General features: G+C 38.2%; 1 protein-coding gene across 1 annotated transcript; it reads right to left on the minus strand.

The window, feature by feature from the left end:
- Positions 1–510: 510 nt before the first annotated feature.
- On the minus strand, positions 511–23,636 carry LOC145222438 (angiopoietin-1 receptor-like). Its single transcript, XM_080088562.1, has 30 exons — positions 23,582–23,636; positions 22,058–22,203; positions 21,137–21,269; positions 20,186–20,346; positions 19,443–19,566; positions 18,648–18,779; positions 18,401–18,544; positions 18,127–18,274; positions 17,474–17,558; positions 16,205–16,285; positions 15,618–15,783; positions 14,674–14,833; positions 13,762–13,907; positions 12,278–12,412; positions 11,434–11,601; positions 11,003–11,112; positions 10,392–10,578; positions 9,722–9,909; positions 9,303–9,569; positions 8,781–8,916; positions 8,382–8,557; positions 7,783–7,894; positions 6,830–6,959; positions 5,985–6,174; positions 4,796–4,940; positions 4,146–4,429; positions 2,593–2,777; positions 2,111–2,248; positions 1,654–1,759; positions 511–996 (listed from the first exon to the last, which is right to left on the minus strand). Exons 1-30 carry the CDS (start codon positions 23,634–23,636, stop codon positions 925–927), a joined length of 4,410 nt encoding a protein of 1,469 aa, XP_079944688.1. The 3' UTR covers positions 511–924.
- Positions 23,637–23,913: the final 277 nt, after the last annotated feature.

A 23,913-nucleotide genomic window follows, 5' to 3' on the forward strand; every position in this document is an offset into this window, starting at 1 on the left:
GAAAAATAAGTGTTTAAACCTACAAAACCCTGTACTGCTGGAACATTTGGGGTAGCCCAGCGTTTTAAAAATTTATTTAAAAAGTTTCAAAATCACTTAAAAATAAAAATCGTTCCGTATGTGATATGTCTGTTGTCTAGACACAAAACTTCCACCCAACGATAGAAACTACTATAACAAGCCTCAGTTGACTTATTGGCAACTAACTGTAGACCTACCAGAAAAGAAAAGTACATTTAGGCGAAACAAAAATTGACAAAACACAAAGAATATTTGCCCGTACTAATTGTCTATTTAACATTAAAAAAACAAGAATTATTTCATTTCCTGTTCAGTAGTGGTTTATTACAACATGCCAAGCTAGTGTATGTTGCTTAAAATTGACTTGAAAGTTATCAAAATACTCCAATCTGGTCGTTTTTGTTGTAAATTCTTTCTTTCTTTGCGAATCAAAACAACCAGAATATTCTTATGACTCGGCAGATTTTATTCGCGATTAGTCATGCATCATAGAAATCATATTTTTTTCCAAAATACGGTATTTAAATTTGTAAAAAAACACAATCCTTTTCGTAAGCTTGTTCATAATTTGTAAGTCAAAGCATGTATTACATTTATCTTAATCAAATGTATTTGGAACATATTACATTGAAAAAAAAAGGCATAAACATAAATAAATGCAGTATCTAAGAAACATTTTGGCAGCATTTTTTTAATGTGCGGAAAAAGCGATTGTCTTGTCGCTGTTGTTTTTTTACAATTCCAACCAATTGTTGTTCTTTAGATTTATTCAAAAGAAACACACGAGACAACACAAGTTAAAATTCCATATCATTGCACAAGCACTGTCCCTACATAGTCGTTCATCTTGGTTGAAAGCACTGGCTTTGGTTGTAGCCTACTTCTCAAATTCAAGACAAGTTATTATCCTTCTTCTTCAGTAACGTCGATATTGGCAAATTTGAAGTCTTCGAATATGGCGGTGTTGACGTAATTCTACAAATAAAAATCATAATTACCAAAAATAAATGCCAATATTATTCATCAGTAGTCCATGTTTAGTCCAATTCAGTGGTGCACAACCTAGTATATATATATTTTTCATAGGTTTTTATTTCACCAACGACCCTGTTAACTGAGCCTAGGTTAAAAGTCTCAGCTTGGGGGGCACTTATACTCGGCCTGTAACACCCAAACCCTTTTGTACACTGTTTGAAGTTTAGACCAGTGGTTTTCAACCTTATATGGTTAGCGTACCACCTGACGATTATTTCTTTCGCTGCCTACCACCTAAACCCTGTTCAAATGGGTAAACCAAGAAATAGGCCTACTTTTCTAGACCAGGCTGGTATTTCTGAAACCAGCAAGGCCTTAGCAATTTCAGAAGCATGTCTAAGACACGGGTTCGGTCAAAAAAATCATGGCTGATCAGTTAGGTCATTTGAGTTACTGTATTTGATCTGACTTAAATTCAGTATGATAGAAAGCTATTCGCGTACTACCTAAAAAGCTCTGGTGGTACGCGTACCACGGGTTAAGAACCACTGCTTTAGACCAATATTAAAAACGAAGAGAGTTTTTTTTTTTTAAATCAAAAAAGTTGTGCACCGCTATTTTGAAACATATTGAAAAACATCAGTACTGTTAAATTACCCTGCTTGATCTAGCGTCGCACATCCGCTCGAGGGCGATACAGAGTTGAGAAAATGTTGGACGATCGTAAGGCCGGTCTTTCCAACATTGGTACATCAGAGCATAACTGAAATGTCAAAATTATACATAACAATATGTTTGACAAGTATTCGTAAAATTGTGGATAAAAAATTGCATCAGTTCATAACAGACAAAATATTATAAAAAGCCCAAGATATACAAAAATTAACGTAAGTTTTGTTTTGAAAAACAAATGGGTATATTTGTCATTCTATATGTATATTTTTGTATTTTCTTTTTATGTCAAAAATCAGTCATTTCTATAGTTCTGACAAAAAGCCTTTTTGATGGGAAGGGTCTTTGTCCTTTCTATTCCCTTTCCTTAAAAGCCCGCTCCACCTATGATTCAATACTCAGTTGCCACTTGTCTTTAGTTTTGAATAGAACATCAACTTACACTTCGTCGTCACAGTTGATAGGTTTTTCCATTCTGTAACCGGTCGGAAGTTTTTCGTAAAGCTCAGCACACGACATCCCACAATAAGGAGTTCCCCCGAGGCTGACAATCTCCCAAAGAAGGACCCCGAAAGACCAGCTGCAAAACAATGAATAAATGTATGTAAAATGCAGTAAAGAAAACCCACCTGGTGTTAAAGTCCTCAGTTAAAACAACATAATTCTTTTTAAGCTACTTCACCAAGCATTCGTCACCATATGGCAAGGCTAGATTTTTCTTGCCCCTGTACGCTGGACATATGGGAATGCTTGGTGACCAGCTGATCAGGTATGATGCCTTCAATGTGCCTGGCGCACTATCCTTAATTGAAAGTGATTCTGAATTGTATACAAGCACAGTAACATATACTTTTCATTGGGCGTTATCAAATCCTTATTCAAATAGAAAAACAAAAAATCAGAATATTTACGATTTCAACTTACACGTCACTTTTCGATGTGTACACATTATAATTAAGACTCTCTATTGCCATCCAGCGTATAGGAAGACGAGAAACGGTTTTCTTCACGTATACTCCTTCACCACGAGATAACCCAAAGTCAGCCACTTTACAGATGAGATGTTCTCCCAGTAAAATGTTGCGAGCTGCGAGGTCACGGTGAATCAGCTGCAAATTTGTACAGTTATTTGAAAAAGAAGGCTTACAGTTCAAATACGTACACCAGTGGTTCTCAAACTTTTTTAGTATGCGGCGCATTAAAGAACTAAAATTTTCTTCTGCGGCACACTTAACAGGTAAACATAACAAAAGATGTTCAACGAATGTCCATTTTCAACTTTATTGTGGTGAGTAAGGACGCTTTTTATTACCAATTGCAAAAATATGAGCGTTGTCATGCACACTAGTATTTTGTCATGAAGTCTTAAAACATCAGGGAATGTTTGCACTTTAAAGCAGGGAATATTTCGCGGCACACAGTTTGAAAATCACTGACGTAGACACTGAAAAAGGTTGTACCAAAAACAAACGTTATGCTAAATTAATAAGAGGCAGAGGTTGCGTCATACTAACATGTCACAACAGATTTCTAACCGGGTCTTTAATTAGAGTCCGAAGCGGGAATTTTGCAAAAAAATACTTTTATCACAAAATTTAGATTTGCCGAGGTAAAATCACGACGAAATTGTTGATTTAAAACCGTATTTCGGTTGGGAAGTGCAAAATGAATTTCTGAAAACAATGTGCACTCTTTAAATAAAATCCGGATAATCGGGAAAACCTGCTAATTGGCACAAATGACCTAGCCATTTGGAGTTGCAATTAATCGGATATGTCAGTTTTAAAAATAAATATATTGTATTTTTTTCTTGTACAAGACATTTAAGACCGCTTAAGTACAGGCGGTGACAAGACTTTGCCATAACTACTAGGGATGTGCCAAAACTGCAAATGTTCTGTTTGTTCGAGCACCGAGAATTTCACTTTAATGCTCGGTGCTCGGTCGAGCACGCTCGGTGCATTATGACGTCACAAAAAATCCTCTTTCTACGTTTTAGCTCTACAAGGCCTCTTACGTCACCGGCGGTGTTTTGTTAAGCTGTACATGCCCACAAAGTACGCGTTTTTCCACCATCTACTGCATTTAAAAAATAATTCGTTGTTGTTCATAGACGACCTTTAGAGCACTAGTTACTTATGTTAGCAGGGCATGGATATGCAAATTTAATGCTCGGGTCAGTTTGCGCAACTGCTCGGCCAGGCACCGAGCATCAAAAACAGCGATGCTCGGTACCGAGTACTCGGGTTCTGGCTCGACTCGGCGCATCCCTAATAACTACGTAACTCCAGTTTGTTGAAAGTAAAAGGCTGAAAACCCATGCCTCACTAAATCTATTTAATGCAGTGGTTTGAAACAACAGTGTGCACTGTCTGTAGCTTATCATGTAACGGTTCTATTCCTTCACAGAAGTAAGGATTGTATAACTATCTTACTACAGAAATTTGTGATTAAGTGTAAAATCGACTTAAACTTACTTGTTTTTCACTCAGATAAGACATTCCTTGCGAAACGTCAGATGCAAATTGAAGCAATTGAGTTTGAGACAAAGTCGTATAACTACCGTCTGAATCATCCGCTTTACGACTTTTACGGAGAAACTGGAGGAGGTTACCGTTCGGGGCAAACTCGGTGCAAAGGTACATTGCGTAATCGTGCTCACATGCGCCAACTAGCGACACGACGTTTTTGTGATGGCCGATTCGCACCATAGTGTCAAGTTCAGCAAGGAAATCCCTTTTATCATCCAATGTGCTCCCATCTGTAATATAAAAGATGACTTTTAATAAACAACTGGAAAAAATAAACTAGTTAATCAAAAAAACACAATCAGTTTGAACATATGCTGCAATTTGAACATAAATTCATAACTGGGATCAGCTCTGAATGCAGACAAGCGATCACGGCACACTCATATATAAGTATAACACCTTCAGCGTGAAAGAAAAACCACAACTCCATTTTAAGGTATCAAGCAATGCTCTTATGACGTCATAATTTTGTAACGTCACTACTGTTAGACAGTTTTGTTACAATAAGTTTTTGATATATTATTTAAATCCTTCAAAATATATCATTAAAGTTTCCCTTTAACAAGAAAAATAAGGATTTAATTTCGTGAGTTTACCTTTAAGCATTTTTACAGCAGTCTGTATAATCTTTCCATCTTTCTGCACAACCGCCTTCACGACTTGTCCGAAGTTTCCAACACCGAGCGGAATATCCTCGAACAGAATATTCTCCCAAGGTAGGATGAGCGATTCGGGAAAGATCTGCGAACAGTGGGTGACCGGTAAGTTAATACACGACATAACGTTTTTTTATAATGTAGCTATAGCGTTTTTAACCCTTATCCATCAACAGTACCCTCCACTGTTTTGCTTGGTGATTTCCGGCTTGGTGATTGTTCAGTGTCATTGTGTTGCTATGTTTACCAAGCGAAATAAACTCTACTTTTAACTTGTTAATATTGATCTTTGTCATTGAATCGTTTTGCACAAAACAAGTGGTTAGTGCGTTTTGCACAAACTGCTGGTGGTTAGTGCGTTAATAAATTCCCATGGCTAGGCTGTTAAACTGCCCAGAAAATACATTTTCCGATTGGAATGAAATCGGAGATGCCTTGTCTAATTTTAATCCCTTTTTGTGATGCCTTTTTAGACACTGAAGATGCTTGCATAAGCGAATATATATTTGTTTTTTATACGCAAGCGAACTGATTTAGCCGGAAAAAAAAAACGTTTCCAAACTCGGAAAGAAACATAATGTTTATAAAACAGGCACCTTCAGCTAGGAAACTTTGTTAAGACTAAGCCGTTAATGAAAAAATAAACCTATATATTGCGGCAAACAATAGCTAAAAGGTTGACCAAGTCTTAACAGATAAAACCACCACCTCGAAAATAAAAACTTTTTTTTAAAAAAAGCGAAAAAAAGAACGCAATTGGGACATAAAATTTGTATGTTGGACTGGACATTTCGGGTTGGGTTCGGGGCTTTGGTTTGAACAAACCGGGCTAGAAGCGGCTCTGGTACTTTTCACTCGACCTCATACGGGCGCCAATTTAATTAACTTTAAAGCCTAAATTTGGGCTTGAAAAATATCGGTTTTGGACCACGTTTCAGGCCTCAATTTCAGTGAATGCTTACAACTATGTTTTGAATTAAGGTCGAACGCGCTACATCTACGCCGTTATTATTAAGCATTACATGATAAGAGTTCGAAAGTAAGTAATCTTTGGTAATTAGCGACGATTCAACCTCAAATGTTCAAGCACAATCAAAATAAACCCAAAAAAATTCACAGTAATGTATACCTGGCCAGAATAGGTGGAAGGACATCTTGAATTCGTTGAATGTTTCGAATGGATAGAAAGCATAGTTCCCGATCGTGAGTTTATGCCGCCACCTTGTGATGAAGATCCGAACGTTGAAAGTCGGTTGTTGGTTGAAACTGAATCCAATTCCAACTGATTAGGGCACGGACGCTGTGCTCCCTGGCGACCTCTACCGGATAACGATGTTTTCAAATAAAATTTTTGTGATTGAAAGTTTCTAACGTTTAATACGTAGGAATGTGCCAAAACTGCAAATGTTCTGTTTGGTCGAACACCGAGCATCTCACGTTAATGCTCAGTGCATTGTGACATCACAAACATTCCCAATTCCACGCTATCTTTCTGAGGCCTCTTATGTCAGTTGTACAGGCCCCAAAAGTACGCGTCTTTACACTATCTTACGCATTTGAAAAACATTCATTTTTGTTCTTGGATTTCGAACACTAGTTTCGTATGTTAGCAGGGCATGAATATGCAAATTTAATGTTCGGGTCAGTTTGTGCAACTGCTTGGCAGAGCACCGAGCATCAAAAATAGCGATGCTCGGTACCGAGTACTCGGGTTCTGGCTCGGCTCGTCCTATCCCTAATAATAAGGCAATACAATGTAAAAACCGTTTAAAAACACATCTATAAAATTCTAATAATGCGCTATAAACACATAAATTAAATTAAATGTTGAAAACACACATGAAAAACATAAGAAATAAACCAAAATTAAAAAAAAAGATATCAAACAAACAATTACTTTGAAAGTTATAATGTTTAGACTTAACATGGTATTTTATAATGTTTAGATTTAACATGGTATATCCATGTACTTACCTACAATGAATAAAAACAAACAGTATAATGATGATTAAAACAATTCCACCAGCAACGGCTGAAATAATCTGATATATCCGAGTCTGCTTATCAGGATTCGGAATAATCAAGTCCGGAATTTCAACCTCAGCTATTGAACATAAAAAGATTAGTAATATTGTAGCAGAGCTGTAAGTCGGGCCGGGCTTTTTGATTCGAGTTAGGGCTTAGGTTTCTTTAAAAAAAAGGGGCTTGATTCGGGCCTGACTACACACTCGGGCTCATTTAAGTCATAATTTCACCTTTGTAAACAAAATTTCAGGCCCAATTTAGACTTTATTTAAAAACAAGTTTCGGTCGGGTTTCGGTCGGGTTTCGGGCTATAGCTTATACAACTATGTACAGTATCACTGAAGCCTGAATACTTGAGATTTAGAGATTTATCTAGCCTACGCCTTGCCATATGGTGGTGAATGCTTGGTGACCGGCTGATTCGGTATGACGCCTTTAATGGGCCTGGTGTACTGTGATTTACTTAGAGAGGTTTATTTATTTTTGTTTATTTTATAAGACCGTCCATATGGCACCAAAAGAAACTTTAACTAAATATTATATAATGTTCAAATTTGTTTTTATAATGGGGTTATAGTACGCCAGGCATATTAAAGGAGGTATGTTTGTGCCTTGCAATATGTGGGAATGCTTTGTAGCCAGCTTAATTCGGTAAATAAATTTAACAGGTCTGTTTATATGATGATTTATATTAATGAGTGTGCCGTGATCGCTGGTTTGGATGAATGCTTCAGTGCTGATCCCAGTTATGAATTTTAGAGTCAATGGGTAATAACTTCGAAATTGGTTTTACACAATAAAACTCATTAAGACGTCACTAAAACATGTGTCTATTCGACTTGTCAAGCACTTTGAACATGTAATATTTGCTACATAAAATTCAACAGAACAGGCACGCTTACCTGAAGCTTCGGTTTTGAATCTTAGAACAGGATTGGACGAACTGAAACCGACGTAGTTACCAGCCATAATTTCTACTTCATATTGAGTATCAGGCGTCAAACCGGTCAGTTTCTGCAATAAAGGGTTTTTTATTCCTAATGTGCAATTTCATGACACAATAATTTGAACTTTGTCACCAACAGGGAAACACAATAAACATCAAAACAGACGTGATGCGTTCAGCGTGCTAAAGGTACCTGCTCAAAGATTAGAGGCCCAATCATTCGTTATCGCGCGGTGTTTTCGTTGCGTTGTGACGTGCTTGCGTTTTATTCTTTTTTCTTTTGTTTATCGTGCACTGTACTAGTGGCATTCAGTGTTATTTACCCTGATGAAGGCGGCCTGTATAGGACGTCGAAACGTCGGTATAAAAATACAATTACCAGAAGAGCTTTATAAACTTGATAATTTGAACTTGTTAAACTTATTAAAACATAAAAGTTTTAGCAAACGACCGGAGATATTAAGGCTCACTGCGTTTTTAAGTCGAAAATGGGTCAAAAATTTGACAAAAATGCTCTTTTTGGCAAAATTTCAATCTATAATGTAGCTTTGCTACCTTGAAAACAGAATTCTTTTCTTCAAGAATCGGTTGCGGAAGAGGTGAAGAACCGGAGCTAAGGAACCGAATCTTAACGTTGGTGATGTGGAACGCCGATCGGACATGCCACGTCACAATTGCCGTTGATGACGTCACATTGGAGATTTTTACGTCATAAGGTGCGGGCGGTAAGCCTGATAAAATAGAACTTAAATTCATTTTGTCATTTAAATACAAGAAAATATTCTTTTTGATCAACTAACGATAAAAATATTTGTTGGTGAAATAGTTTAAAAGAAAACAACTGAATTTACAGTCTTAATATGCAATTTCTGGAGAAAACTTTTGAAGTCTAGCGCTTAAAGATTCAAAAAAATCGGAAAGGGTAAATAAAAAACAAAGAGACAACATATTCACCTAATTTGTTCGTTCTTCTGGTGGTTTGAACAGAATAAGGCCCCCAGTGTAAAGTTTTTGCAGCAATCTTGAAAGCGTAAACAGTATCGACTCTTAACTCTTCAATCAACATCGACAATTCACTTCCATCTACAACCTGTAGAAAGTATTACGTCATCAAGTCGTTTCTATCTACCACCTTAAGCAATATGACGTCATCAACAGCCTCCCACGTACAACCCACATAAACTATGACATCATGAATGCTTTTTATTCGCAAAAAACTTAAATTGACGTCATTGATTTTGTTTTAACAAAACATATCGTGACCTCATCAATCATGACAGATCTGAACATGACGTCACCAAACGCCTGTAGTTACTCCAAAACATAATATGACGTCATCCAAAATTTATTTAGTCCAAACATTACATTACGTCACCAAACGCCGTTACTTACTTCAAAACAGTTCATGACGTCACCAAACGCTTTCGTCACCATAGAAACATAACATTACGTCACTAAAGAAAAAATCTCTTTTACCTTCGACCTCCAGTGCTCATGAGTTTGACGAAGATCGTCGGTGTAGATCACTTTGTACGAAGTCATATTGTCAACGTAGGGCGAATAGACAGGTGGGGCCCAACGGATGACGACAGACTGCGAGTTAATGACGTCAACGTCAATAATTTGTGGGGGGAGCAAAGGGCGGTCGCTCCTGGTTCGGGTGGTGATGACGTCACTCCATGGTCCGTTACCCACGGTGAATCCCCGAACACGAAACTGGTAGCTTGTGTAGTTTTTCAAACCCTTTGGTAGAAAGATTTTTTCCAGTTAATCCGGATCTTCGCCTGATTCGAACGAAAGTTGAGGTACAAATAATTTGTAATGTGATAAGGCTCTACCTAATTGACAAATTTCGGTCCAAACGGGTCAAGAAGATTAAGCGAGGTTTACTGTACCATTATTTGTATGTTGGTTTTGTTCCCGGGATGTTGATTGTTGATCCTCATCCAATCTTTATCTTCTCTTCTCATCTCAATCTTGTAAGTCCTCAAAACTCCGTTCGGATGTTGCGGAGGATCCCATATCAGGAGGAGACTTTTTGTTGTTACCATCGAAACGCGCAGGTTGATAGGTTGTGAGGGAACTAATGAAACAAGAAAATGTTAACCAGTTAGAAGGCGATTAAATATTTTGTTCTTTGCACAACTTTAATCATCAAAATGTTGTAAAAGAGTTCTTTAGAATAATTTTTTAGTTTGTATTTTGCAATTTTTATCCCTATATTTTTCCAATCTCATTCATTTTTGCTAATATTGATGGTAGATAATTTGTCATACCTACCATACTGACGTCAGAATAACGTCATACTTTTATAATGATGACGTCACTACAGCGTCAGCGCAACAATCGGATGATGACACAATCGAAACCTTTCAGTTCGGTGTATAATTCGTGACGTAAAAAGTATTTTAGTTAAGTCGTGACGTAAAACTAAAAAGTATTTTAGTTAAGTCGTGACGTAAAAACTAAAAAGTATTTTAGTTAAGTCTAGACGTAAAAAGTATTTTGGTTAAGTCGTGACGTAAAAAGTATTTTAGTTAAGTCGTTACGTAATACTTGGTTTACCGTCTTCGTGTGTCGTCACGGTGATAACGTCACTGTCGTTTCCTGGTCCTTCATGGTTAAATGCCTTCACACGAAACGCGTACGACGTGTGCGGAACGAGCTCAGTAAAGTCACGTGACAACTTGGTGGTGTTTGTGCGCATGCGCATTGCATTCGCTGACGGGTTGTTGACCTCCACAAAGTTTATCTGTGAATGAATTAAAAATAATTAGTACGCCAGTCACATTGAAGGCGCAATATCGAATCAGCCGGTCACCATGCATTCCCGTATGGCAAGGTGTAGAATAGAAATCTAGCCTGGGGTGGGATTTGAACCCACGACTGAAGTCTTTCCGGGTATTCGCGCTTTACCAACTGAGCTACACAGGCTCAGTGGTGAACCCGCCGAAAGTCGAATTAAAAATATGTTTAATTTAATAAAACAGATAGAACAAAAATCGCGCCATAATAAAAGTTAAAATCCTTAGAAACAAGACGACAAACTCAAAAAATTAACTTTACAAAATGAGGACATTCAAAATAATGTATCTGAAAAAACGCTGAAAAAATAACAATTTAACGGTACAGTGAATGTAATGTGATTTTAACCAATAAGCAAAACTTATTTCTACCTCATATGTAACGATGGTATAAGGGCGAGCGTTGGTCGGAGTAGTCCAAGTAAAAGATACGGACGTTGAAGTAAGATTACTGGAAACCAGTTTTGGACCTCTTGGTTTTGCTAAAGATCAGAGGGTAGAATATTAATATTATTTGAAAGGCACTTTTTTACATTACAGCACAGTTTACACATCACAGGTTGCTTGCGTTTAATTATTTTTTCCTTTGTTTATCCTGCACTGTACGACGCGCATTCATTTTATTTACCCTGATAAAGACGACCTGTATAGGACGTCGAAACGTCGGAATAAAAATACATTTGCCAGAAGAGCTCTATAAACTTGATATTATGCCTGGTAGCAATAGCTTATGTAAACAATGTTTCTGTTTCAAAAAACAAAGTTAAATTTCTGTAGAATTTCTTCAATAATTCGTCACTCACCGAGATGACCCATAGTGACCCTGACCTCGCTTGACCACGGGGATTCCCCTCCACAGTTTTCGAGTTTCACCTGCATCCCATAAACTTCGTTCGGAACGAGGTCTTTGATGGTGGTTGACAAAATATTGGAACGCGGGATTTCAAGAACCTGCCGTCGATTGCTCTTCCCTGAAATAGAAGCCGAAATTGCTCGAATCAAAGATGTATGTCGGCTTAGGTTTTTTCAAATAAACAGGCTTGATCCGGGCCTAACTTTACGCTCGTTTCAGTATTTTTTTTAAATAAATTTAACTAGATGAGTAGCCGGTTGCTGGACCTGACCTAATGCCAAACAGCCCTAAAACGCCTTGTTCAGGGCCAATTGTCTATTGTGTTTGTTGTATTGTCTTTCCTGAGGCTTCGGTGTATAGGCCTGTCAATCAAACTTTCGGGCTAAAACGGGCTTTTTAAAAACGATTCGGTTTCAGGCCGGGTTTCGGGCTTGTACTTTCGGGTTCGGGCCGGGTTCAGGCTCCAATTTCAGGCCCGGTTACAACTCTACTTTCGTTGAGTTATACGTGCTTGTATTTTATGATATGCCATTATTCTGTTGGGACGTCGAAACGTCGGTTTATTTACGATAAAATCGGCTGCAAGGGAAATATTTGTTGATCATAGTTATACATAAATGCTCACATAAAAAGCGCAAGCCCAAGATGGGCTCCTGTCGTGGGTTCGAATCCCACCGCAGGATACATTTTGCGTTGGTGCACAGGCTTTTTCAAAATACGCAAATACCATTTGTTCTAAACTGATGGCAATTTCTTTGAAGGCAAAAAGAGTAAAAAAAACTGATTAAACTTACCCAGTGGATAATATCTTATAGTGTATCCCTTGATGTCGCCCTTGAGAGTATCTCGTGGGGGTATTGCCCATGTAAGGAACACGGTTGAGTTGTTGATTGGATATGTTTGTTTGATTATTGGAGAGGCGGTTGGCACTGCAAAGATGTAAGGAAAATTAACGAAAGGCCCAAACAAGAGATTGCTAAGTCAACAGTCGTATAGGAACAAGGAAAGTGGCCTAAAAGTAGATGCGGCATTACAAACCACTATAGCAGTGGCTCCCAACCTTTTTTGGCCTGTGCCCCTTTTAGTCGATATTCAAATCTAATTCCCCCTACAAGTTTAGTTTGCTAAAATATCGTTTACATTAACATTTTAAAGTAATTCTTAGAACAGAAATTAAACTCTAGATCAGTGGTTTTCAAATTTTTTCATTATTTTTCAAAACGGTCTTTTTGCCATTAAATGGAAGAGTCGCGGTCCTTAAGCGTGAATGTGTATTTTAGCAAAGCGAAAGTTGATTTGTAGAATTTTAGCTTATCATGCAAAATTACGCATAACAATAATCCAAAGACCGTTTGTGACATCCTAGACAAGCCAGAAAACATCATGATTGTGCGCGAACAATTGCATTTTTGACAGTTGTCATGCAATAAAGGCTAGAGAAAGCCGATCTTTCATTCTACTCCGATTTAAACTTATTCAGTGGCACAAACTGAGGCCAAATAAGAATATAGTAGAACGTCAACCTTTTCGTGGACCCCGCAAAATTGCTTCACGGACCTAAAAAGGACTGCAGACCCCAGTTTGGGAACCGCTGCTCTAGATTAAAAGCTCTATAGCCTGTAATATTCCTCATGGCAAATGCAGCAATATAACATAGGACAGACAACCAGTAAGAGATTAATATTGTGACACAAATTCCCCCCTGGTTGGGAACCACTGTACTATAGCCTTATAAGGTTTATCGACGTATATGTTTTTTAATCTTTCGAAACATTTTTATTGGATTTTTAGACTTTTTTTAGGAAGTGGGCGACTTTAATTGTGTTTACCTATTGGATTCCACTGGGCTAAGGTAATGTCACTTAACATTTCTTGTTAAGGAACCAGAGTAGTAAGTCGGGCCGGGTTCGGGCCTAGGTTTCTTCAAACAAACGGGCCTGACTTTACACTCTGTGTTAGTATTTTTTTTTGAATAAATTTAACCAGTTAAGTATAGCTAGTTGCCGGACCTGACCTAAAGTCACACAGTCCTTAAACGCCCTGTTCAAGACCGATTGTCTATTGTGTTTGTTGTCTTGGTCTTTCCTAAGGCTTCAGTGTATAGGCATGGTTCAGACCGGGTTTTGGGCATGTACTTTCGAGTTCGGGCCGGGTTTGGGCTCAAATTTCAGGCCCGTTTACAACTCTGCAAGGACCACAACACTAAGACACAAGGCGGTTGCGCTAACCATTCGACTATAACTTGCGCTGTACAAGAAAAATCTGAATATGAACATACGTCCGCATTTAGTGGTGATGTCAGCTACTGGGCCGGGTATACCCCTGCCACTTTCACCGCCCTCTCTGTAAAGTAGAACTCTGAAGTTGTAAGTTGTATATTCGTCCAACCCGCCGATGGTGATCGAATCATTGTAGATGATGCTCCTGCCATAAAACGCAAAATTGAAGTCATTATTTACCAGAGGTAGTAAGTATAAAGCAGAAACATATATACTGGGATCAGCCCTGAAGCGTCGATATAGACCAGCGATCACGGTATACATATCGACAAATCTTAGTAGTGTAGCTCCCTGTGTAGCTCGGTTGGTAGAGCGCGACTCCCGGAAAGACTCCTGTCGTGGGTTCGAATCCCACCGCAGGCTAGATTTTTCTGGCCTATGCCTTGCCATTGCCATATGGGAATGATAGGGAGACCGGCTGATTCGGTACAACCCCTTTAATAGGCCTGGCGTACTATGATTTACTATAAAGTAGGTTATACAAGATTGGATGTTAAAAAATGCCATTTCAGTCCTGTTTATAAAAAGTGGTAGTTTTTGTCGAGTTTAGAATGCATGTCGAATATATAAAACATCACCAAATTAACATTAAAAGGGGCTACAAAGGCTTCAGAATTTTATGCGGATTACAACATTTTGATTTACTTCTGTCAGTCATTGTAAACGAGAGAAGGGGCGTTTCATAAAAAATTGAAGATGATTAAAAACTCAAGACAAAAACTTTAAGAGCGCCAAAATTTTGCACATGTGCTAGTCCCATCCAGGTCGCAGTGATTTTAGGGCTATTTGCAACAACAATTTATGGAACAACAGGTCTAAATGCAACAATATTTCTTGCAAACCCATGTGAAAATATTTAAGTCTTTGGTGAGGCTATATAACGCCAACGAAAGGATAGTTCAGTGTTATACCTGTCAGGGAAAATGTATGACTCGTCCTCTCTCTTTTTAAACATCACAACAGTTCTTATGATTGGTCCATCACCACTGAACCGACGGCTGTTTAAACCAATCACAAGTTGAGTTGACGCTTGACGAATTAGAACGGGAGCGCTGATTGGCCGTGGGAGCTCTGTGGAATTCAGATAGGCAAAAATATTAATTCTAGTTGAAAAAGGTACTGCAGTACAGGTGTCGGCAACCTCTTTTGCACTGCGGACCGTTACTAAAACTGAAATTATATCGCCGACCGGCATTCAAAAAACACAAATACTTAAAAATAAAAACGCCCAAATTAGTATATCATCCCCGGGATGCACGGGGAAAATGTTTCAAAGCATTTAACCTGAAATTATACGGCCCGGTAACGAACTTCTCGCGGACCGGTGGTTGCTGATCACTGCTTTAGTCAACCTCGGTTAACCCGGATCTCTGCCAAATTCGGATAAAACGTCAGGTACAAAACATTTTTTCGTAACAAAACGCTTCGGTTTATCCGGTTCTTTGCCTAATCCGGGGAAAATTGTACTTTCTACATCTCCGAATTCAGACTTTTTTTACATTTTAATAGCAAATTTACACATCAAACCATGTTGCAGTAACGTGGTGGTTGATAACAACTGCTAAGTGTTTGCTGCTTACTACACTACATTTTGTGCACCTAATGCCAACATGCGTCATAATGTATCAATAAATTTGTGTATTTTAGTTGCATTATTGTTGTTAGGTCGGTTCTGATCCTATTTAGGGTAGTTTGAAGAGACCAACCACTGCCTACATAACGTAAGCCTTGAAAAACAGACACCGGGTAAAACGAATCTTCGCCTAATCCGGACAATTTTTGTGGCCTAATCGGGTCCGGATTAACCGAGGTTACCTGTACTTAGTTACTTTGATGAAATAGAGGTTCTACTTACCGGCCAAGGTAAAGTTGAAAGCCTTTCTGGTTGATCCGGCCCTGGTGGTCGAGACGCAACTGTACGGACCCGGATAAAACGACACCACACCGAGTGAAAATACCGCCGTAGTTCTATTCGAGAATTGAATCGTCCGATTGGGCGTTGTTTCATTATGCTCCCCTCTCTAAAAAAGATACAATAATACCTAAATATATAGATTCGAATAAATAAACTGAAAAAGATTCATAAGATGCTCAAAGATTGCATCGCACAGAATAGGTGAGGCATGGGTTTTAACCCTGTTATTCCCAACTAACTGGAGTGTCGTTGGATGGCTACACTAGCCAATGCGGCCGATCTCTTGTCACCAGATGCACTGATGAGTCTTAATAGGTCAAAACTGTGTGCCCTGTCTACAGCTTACTTATTCATGAGTTAAAATGAAATATAATTGGCCAAAATGAAACAAAAAAGCGACTTTATTTCCAAAGTGTTTGACGTTATTACAAGTTTATGAAAACTTGACCAAAGGTTTAAAACTACAACATGTCATTTATATATTAAACATAGAACAATTTATTAGTTTGAAGATAAAACATTTTTACCTTTAGCAAGATTTCGCCGGAGATGGGAAGGGGAAACCCCGTTACTGAGCAGTGAACTTCGACCCTTTGACCCGGGTTGACCTTTATGCAAATGAAGCAATGTTAAGGCAAGGGTTGGGCGCCAGTGGGTCGGCATTCAGGGTTCGATTGGTGAGCTACAAAGTTTGCAACTTGCATACAGACTGCTTAAATCGCTTTCCCACGGTTAAATTAAGACTACGAATGCGGTTGCTGAAAGTCTACAGTCTACACTCTACAGCAGTGTTTCTTAACCTTTTTAGCGCTCGTACCCTTTGAGCTTTCATGAAATTTTCTCGTACCCCCTGTCTACAATGGCCGACGGAAGTAAATACAATTGCAATAATAGGAATTAAACTAAGTGTATTTATAGCTTACATGTTGAATGCATGCACTAAAACAGTCTTGCAAGTTCAACAATATTTACAACACACCAAACAATCAGTCAAAGACATATAACAAAGTAACTTGTTGCACATTCTTCACAGATATGCCTAAAGCGTATAATTTCATACTGCATGTTGTACCCCCTGCTTTGGTGCTTCGTACCCCCAAGGGGTACACGTACCCCTGGTTAAGAACCCCTGCTCTACAGTGTTACCAAGGTGGCGGTTTTCCCGCCCGATTGGGCTGGTTTCTGATATCGAGTTGCGAGTTAATATCACTGGTTGTGGGTTGCTTTGGTTAGGCGGGTTGTGAATGGCCATTTTATTATTATTTAACACACATGTGTCTTTGTAAGCAGTTACGAGGACGTAAAATTGGACTCGTTTTTAATTTTTCTTCGCAGTTGCGGTTTTTGGGCTGGTTGTAAGAAGCACAGTTGTGTGTTTTGAGATTTTGCAACTTTGTCATTGACTACTGTCAGCCCCCTGGGTGGAAATACCTTATTATGGCAAGACGATTCTAATTCATTGCTTCATGACGACTAAATATTACACTAAGTTTGCATGTCCTGAATACTTGTTTACTTTATTGAATTAAAGTCCTTTATCTATTTTTGCTTCACAATATTATACTATGCCAAAATAAAAAATAGTTTCCTAGAAACGCATTTAAGGTCCTATTGGTACCAGCCGTTGAACAAAATTAGACAGAAAAATTACTTGGCTAATACTAAAAAGTACCAGTAAATATGGTAATATTTCTATACAATTCGTTAGGTTTGGGCCATTTGTGTGTAAATTGTATCAAACACTTAATACGTGTTTGAGTTTAATAATGATAATAATCTGTATAGGGTTATTTTACTTTGAATGACGGAATTGCTCTGATTTCGACAATCTGAGGAGGTCTTTCTCGAACGCGAAGTCTTGCTGGTTGGTCGTCTTGGTGACTGAAAACAACAATATGATTTCAGATTCTATTTGAATAAGAAAGTAAAGATGACAATTAGCCAAAATATATTTATTCCATGTAAATTCCTGGACTGATTCTGTTTCGTGGAAAATATATTCCAATTTAGTTGATTATTCACAGAAACGTCCATGCAGCTTGATAACGTCCAGAGGCAGACTTATAAGTCGGGCCGGGCGTAAGTTTAAATGAAAAAGATTTTATTTTGACCTGTCTTGACACTGGGTCACAACTTAGTAACTGAAGCTTTCAGTGCACCTAAATCAATCTGTGTTTTTCGTGTTGCAATGTATTGTAAACAAATAATATCGATTTCGCCGATATAATGGCATCCTCAGTTCTAAGCAAGAACACTGGGTCACATTTTAGTGGTAATTTCATCTTAGAAAATCTAACATTCAATCTCACTACAGTCGTTACTGTTAGAAAATCGAGTTTGCGCATTTTTCGGAACGCTTACAATTCCGACAGGAATAACTTTAATGTACAAAGCACAAATTTTAATGAAAAAATCTTTGTCCGGTCACATTGGTTTCGTAAGTTAAAACCTTAATGTGTTTTGGGATGAAACCGTTGACTTGCAGTGAGGCCCGAACCATCCGGGGGAGCAAATGCACCCCCTGAATCTGTTGCAAACTCCGTTCTTGCAGTGACATTGCTCAGTACATCCGGCACCATACTGATTTGGCGGACAAGCTAAAAAACGTATTTTTGTTATTTTACTCGATTTGCTGTAGAAATATTTCACAAATATTAACAGAAAATTATTTTTTTATCCCTAACTTAAATGAAAAAATAAAGTATCTCTTTGATTCTACTTACGTTGTTTACAGTCAGGTCCAGTCCACCCTGACATGCATTGACACCCTGACACCTGGCACATCTGCAGTGACTGACAGGTGCCATCGGATGTCAAGCTGTCACATGTCACCGAACAATCAACGCCAAAGTGCCTTGAAGGACAAGCTGAAACATTTTTAAACAGTTCACAAACGTTTAAATTTTCACCCAAATTTGTCGTAAAGCTTATATTTCTTAGCTGCACAATAAATGGAAACCTAGATTTTACCTCTTTCGCAGTGTTTTCCGCTAAACCCAGGAGGACACAAACATTTTCCGCTTTCAACATCGCAACTTCCACCGTTCTTACAAACCAGACAAGGTCTCGAACAATTTCCACTCCATTTGTTGAGCGGACAATCTAAAAAAGTTGCATAGAAACTTAAGATTTTAAAGTTCATCGGGTCAAATTGTTTATTCATAAAGCGTGTATCTAAAACATTTATAAAGTAGTTTCTAAAGCTGAGAATGAAAGACACGACAGGCCAAGGTGAATTAAGCCTTTCTGGAGCAACAAACACTTTAGGAATTTGGTACAATGATATAATGTTGACTAAAGAGTGGGTGGGTAGGAGAAATAGCAGTATAAAAACTTGAGGGGAATTTTCTGTGATTGATCTTTTTTCCTGGCCCTAAGCACGATGTTCAGTCGGGCCATTTGATGTAAAAAAACAACTTTTTGCAGTTTCTAAGTAGTTCTAGACACGCTACGAACGTAAACGTTAAAACTCGAACGACTAAAGTCCATTTTGGTTCCAAAACCGTCTAACGCTTTTCTTGGGCATTTTGTACAATTGATAAGCGAAGACAGATCCGTTGGTCACCACCCTGTTACACAGACTTGATTCCTGTAGTCTGTTATGACAGTTGTACTTATCCATTTAGATTTTAAGCTCTTCTACTTGTTACGACACTCTCTTTTTTATTAAGATTCTCCTCTGGTAGAACATAGAAAATTCTAACCAACGTATATATACGTCGAATTGCATATGATCGCATTCATACAGTGAAATCGTATACTTACCTCGAACTTTGATGATTGTTGCAGCAGCGAAGAAGACACTTTCATCCAGTCTGTGGGCCATGTAAACTCCAGCATCATGATGCGTTGCGTTCTGAATCACGAGGACACGTCCTCCACTTTCAACCTAAACAACATAATTTCAAACAAATTGATTTTTTTTAGGGCCTCCTCGACTGGTCCTACCAACGTCCCACCCCAGTCGGGTTTACCCACAATGCGCCAACCTCACTTTCTTGTGAGCCCCAGTCAGATAACGCTTTATAATACGGTGTAGCTGCAACGCATTCAGCCATTGTCCACCTTTGGTGCCCTTCACAGTTTTGCGCTTCACAACGCAGCTATTTCCGACTTGGTGATTGTTTTAGTGCAATTGTGTCGCTATGTTGTCTTTCACCAAGCGAAACAAACTCAAAGTCCAGGTCAAAATAGTTATGTAAACTGGACCACAATTAAAGTCAGATAATGTCTGAGACTTTGAATAAACTGTTGCTGCAAAGCACAATTTATCAACATATTTTTAGCTCTTCCAGCAGTCTTTATAATAATATGCCGATGTTTCGATGTCACATACGAGACACCTTCATCAGGGTAATGACATGAATCGAAAACACAAAGTTGTTATAATGCAAAAAGGGCGGTGAAACACACATAACCCTGATGAAGGTGTCTCGTATAATAAAGACTGCTGGAAGAGCTGAAAATTCTAAGACTTTGTGAGGAAAAATGAAAATAAAATTTCAAACCTGCCATATCCGTCCTCGAGTCATACGAAGTTTTCGTCCATCTTTCCACCAGCTCACCCGTTTTAAACTCTCTATATCCGATGATCGGGCAGGAAACATACGAATCAGCACTCGAGTTCCGGCGGCAACAGTTTGTGTGAAGGCTTCCGGTCGTAGAAGGCCTGTAACACGAATTAAACAACTCTTTGCTGAAAAATAACAGGCTGTTTGGCTACATTTTTTGTTCTTTTTACTTTCCCTGAGGCAGAGGTTCTTGTGGGTGATAAGGGTAAATAAAAATAGGTAAATTTTTGTGAGGTATGCAAAAAAACAGAAACTTTAAAGAAAACTAAAGAAACTCAGAGGTTAATTTACCACTAAAAAAGTAATAAACATGAAAGAAAGGTTAAAAACCATAACCTAGGGAGCTTTATTTCACACACAAACTAAACTGACAGAGATGTTATTTGTTCTTGCCCAGGGAAACTCAAGCAACGGAGATGGGACTAGAACCCACATCCTTGTGATCACACGGCAGTTGCGCTAACCACCAGAAACTTTTTGGACAGTAAGGCTATAATCTAAATTCTTTATTAGTCTATGAGTACAGTTTATGCATACTTAGGCTAGGCCAGTAGTTCTCAAACTGTGCGTCGTTTCAATTTTCCAAGGGCGTCGCAGAATAGTTCCGTTTCGTGGCTTTTTGTTGTTGTATCAATAAACACAACTTTAATAATAAGTTTTCTCATTAACTTTTATTTGCTGGTGCGTCGCAAGTCCAGAAAACTTTTCCAGAGGCGTCGCAACAAAAAAAAGGTTGAGAACCACCGGGCTAGGCTGTGACAAGCTGCTCCACAATATTTATATTTATGCAAAAGTAGAACCAAATATCCCTTATATTTTTAGCACATACAAAAGTAGTAGGTGTTTTATTTGGTATTAAGTCTATATTCAACTAAATAATTTGCTTACCTAGTTCGTTCATTTTGTACGAGGTCACCCTCTTTTTACCCTTTCCGCACCCATAAGCCCCAACAGCAGTAGTGGGGTTCACGTTCCATGAATATTCCAACCCAGTAAAATTGAGAACACTTTGTACTGAACCCTAAATATTAAACAACAATAATAAATCAACTCCACACAAATTGAAAGTTTTTCTCAATTTTCAAGCCTTTTACAATACTTTTCAGCAAAGGCTGGGTCGTAAGTCGCCTTAAAACTTGTTTTACCGAAGGCGAATCTTGTACCACATTGGGTGTGCAATCTGCAGGAGAAGCATTTGATTTTAAATGAAGTGTGGCCCGCTTAACGATTTCACTGCAGTGCTGGCAAGCGATTTCGAGTTTAATTAGTAACTGAGCATTGCAATGCGTCCGGGGCTATTTACTGCAACCTAACTATACGGATAGAATTATTTGCTAATTTACTTCTGTATTAGCTGTTAAGTCAATATATGCGCGAAACGAAACAAACGTTTTTTTGACAAATCTTTGCATTTATACGAGCCATGACACATCACATGCCGTCTTTTTTGCCAGAAACAATCTGCTCCAGCAACTCCTTGTTCGTGGAAAATACTTCGTGCATCTTATGACAGCTCAGGTCTATACGTTTACTTTGACTTGTAGCAGGGATTTTACTTGTTGAAAATATTTTTTTTAAATAAGACAAAAAGGCCCACAAAAACAAGGATATTTGTTAGAAATATGTACAATACATTTTTCCAAGACATTGGCTTTCAAAATAAGGACAAATCTAAGAAATAAGGACGGTATGGCAACCATGGATATAAAGGTGTGGTCTTATCATGTTTAGTGTATTTGGCCCATCAGTGTTAAAAGTTGCACAGTCTGTTCTAACACACCGAATCGGCATTCGTATTAAAATACTCACCCTGGTTGAAGTTTTGCCATTCCACTTGAAGAGACGTTTAATAAACAACTGAGATCGAGATGATTCACCGGAGAGATCAGCGCAAATAAATGAAGTGTTGCCTCGACGTGGAACCAGCGGGGAGTAGTTAAATAAAACCACTTGACCTGCATGACAGAAAGGTTATAAATTAGAACCCTTTTACCCTAGCTTTTACAATGGAAAAATACGATTCTATATCAAAGCATGAAGCCATTGCAATGATAAGTAAGCTGCAGACTGTCCACACTGTTTCGACCTATAATGTCTCATCAGCGCAAATGACTTACAACATTCCGAACTAAATGGCGCCCAGGACGTTGTGACTCCAAAACATCCTGAATAATAAGAAGTTATTTTGACATTTTGAATAATTGTAGAACAACTTTTTTTGTGCACATAAAAAAGTGGGAAAATTTACGTAAGGTCGATGCAAAATTATTTCTTTTTCTTTTCATGTTATATTTTTGTTGTTTGGTGCTTGTAACATTATTTGATGACGTCATTCAAGGGTAGAAAATAATAAGAAGTTATTTTGACATTTTGAATAATTGTAGAACAACTTTTTTTGTGCACATAAAAAAGTGGGAAAATTTACGTAAGGTCGATGCAAAATTATTTCTTTTTCTTTTCATGTTATATTTTTGTTGTTTGGTGCTTGTAACATTGTTTGATGACGTCATTCAAGGGTAGAAAATTCGCGTGACGTCATTATTGGTTTCTTTATTATCCTGTGACAATCCTTGGTGCCAAGTTCCCTGGCACAACTTCCTATTCTGAACTTTTCACTGCAACCCAAACGCCAATGAGTCAGACATCGTAAGTCACCCGTTCCTTAACACGAGTGAAGTTGTTCGTTGCACTAAGCAAAGTTACCGAGGCAAAAAAAGAAAGAATGATCAATCATCTGTACTAGCGAAAATGTTACACTCAAACCCGTAAGTACAAGCCAGAAACCAACTGGATCCATTTTGGGGGGAAAGTTAGGCTCGAAAATTGATCAAATTAATCCATAGTACGCTAAGCCTATTAAATGCGCCACACCAAATCAGCTGAGCGTTCCTATTTGGCAATGCATGGGTTAAAAAATCTAGCCTGCGGTGGGATTCAAACACATGACAGGAGTCTTTCCGGGACTCGCGCCAACTCAGCTACACAGACTCAACGGTGAGTCCGTCGAAAGTCAAATCACAAGCATCATTGCCTGTCTCGTATGCTGCACATGTCAGCTTCGTAGTAGGGAATCGCCAGTTTGACAATTAATCAGTTAATAACAGGAATTCAACACTGGGATCAGTCGTGAAGCGTTTATGAAGACCAACGATTGGTCATCTTAGGGACAAATTAAGCTGAGTGTGAAGTCAGGCCCGAATCAAATCCTTTTATTCAAACTTAAGCCCAAACCCGGTCCACATAAATAAAAAAGGCGATCAATGGAATTTTTTTATTTGTAGCTGAAACTTACGGATACCTCATACAAAGTTGCGTGTTGCTTTTTTTACTTACCTAGAGCAGTTGGTATTAACGTCAGAAATATCCAAAGCAGTACAGTTTTATCCATTGATACGAATCCAGATTTTATTAAGCGGAAAAGTCAACTATTAATTTTAACTACCTACTACCAATATTGATAAAACGTCTTTTAATCCATAATTAAAAGTACTAAACTTATAATATAGCACGAGCACAAAGTACGGACATTATTTCCAATTACCTGAAAAAAAATAATTGTAAAATGTTCATTGCTTAATTGTAATGACAACAATGTGAAACAGAGCTTCTACATGCGGAGTAACGTCTGTTAATTTCTTGTCTGCTTTCTTCATTAAGAAAACAAC

The sequence above is a fragment of the Phallusia mammillata genome, chromosome 4 (assembly GCF_965637545.1).
Source record: "Phallusia mammillata chromosome 4, kaPhaMamm4.hap1.1, whole genome shotgun sequence".
Lineage (NCBI taxonomy): Eukaryota > Metazoa > Chordata > Ascidiacea > Phlebobranchia > Ascidiidae > Phallusia > Phallusia mammillata.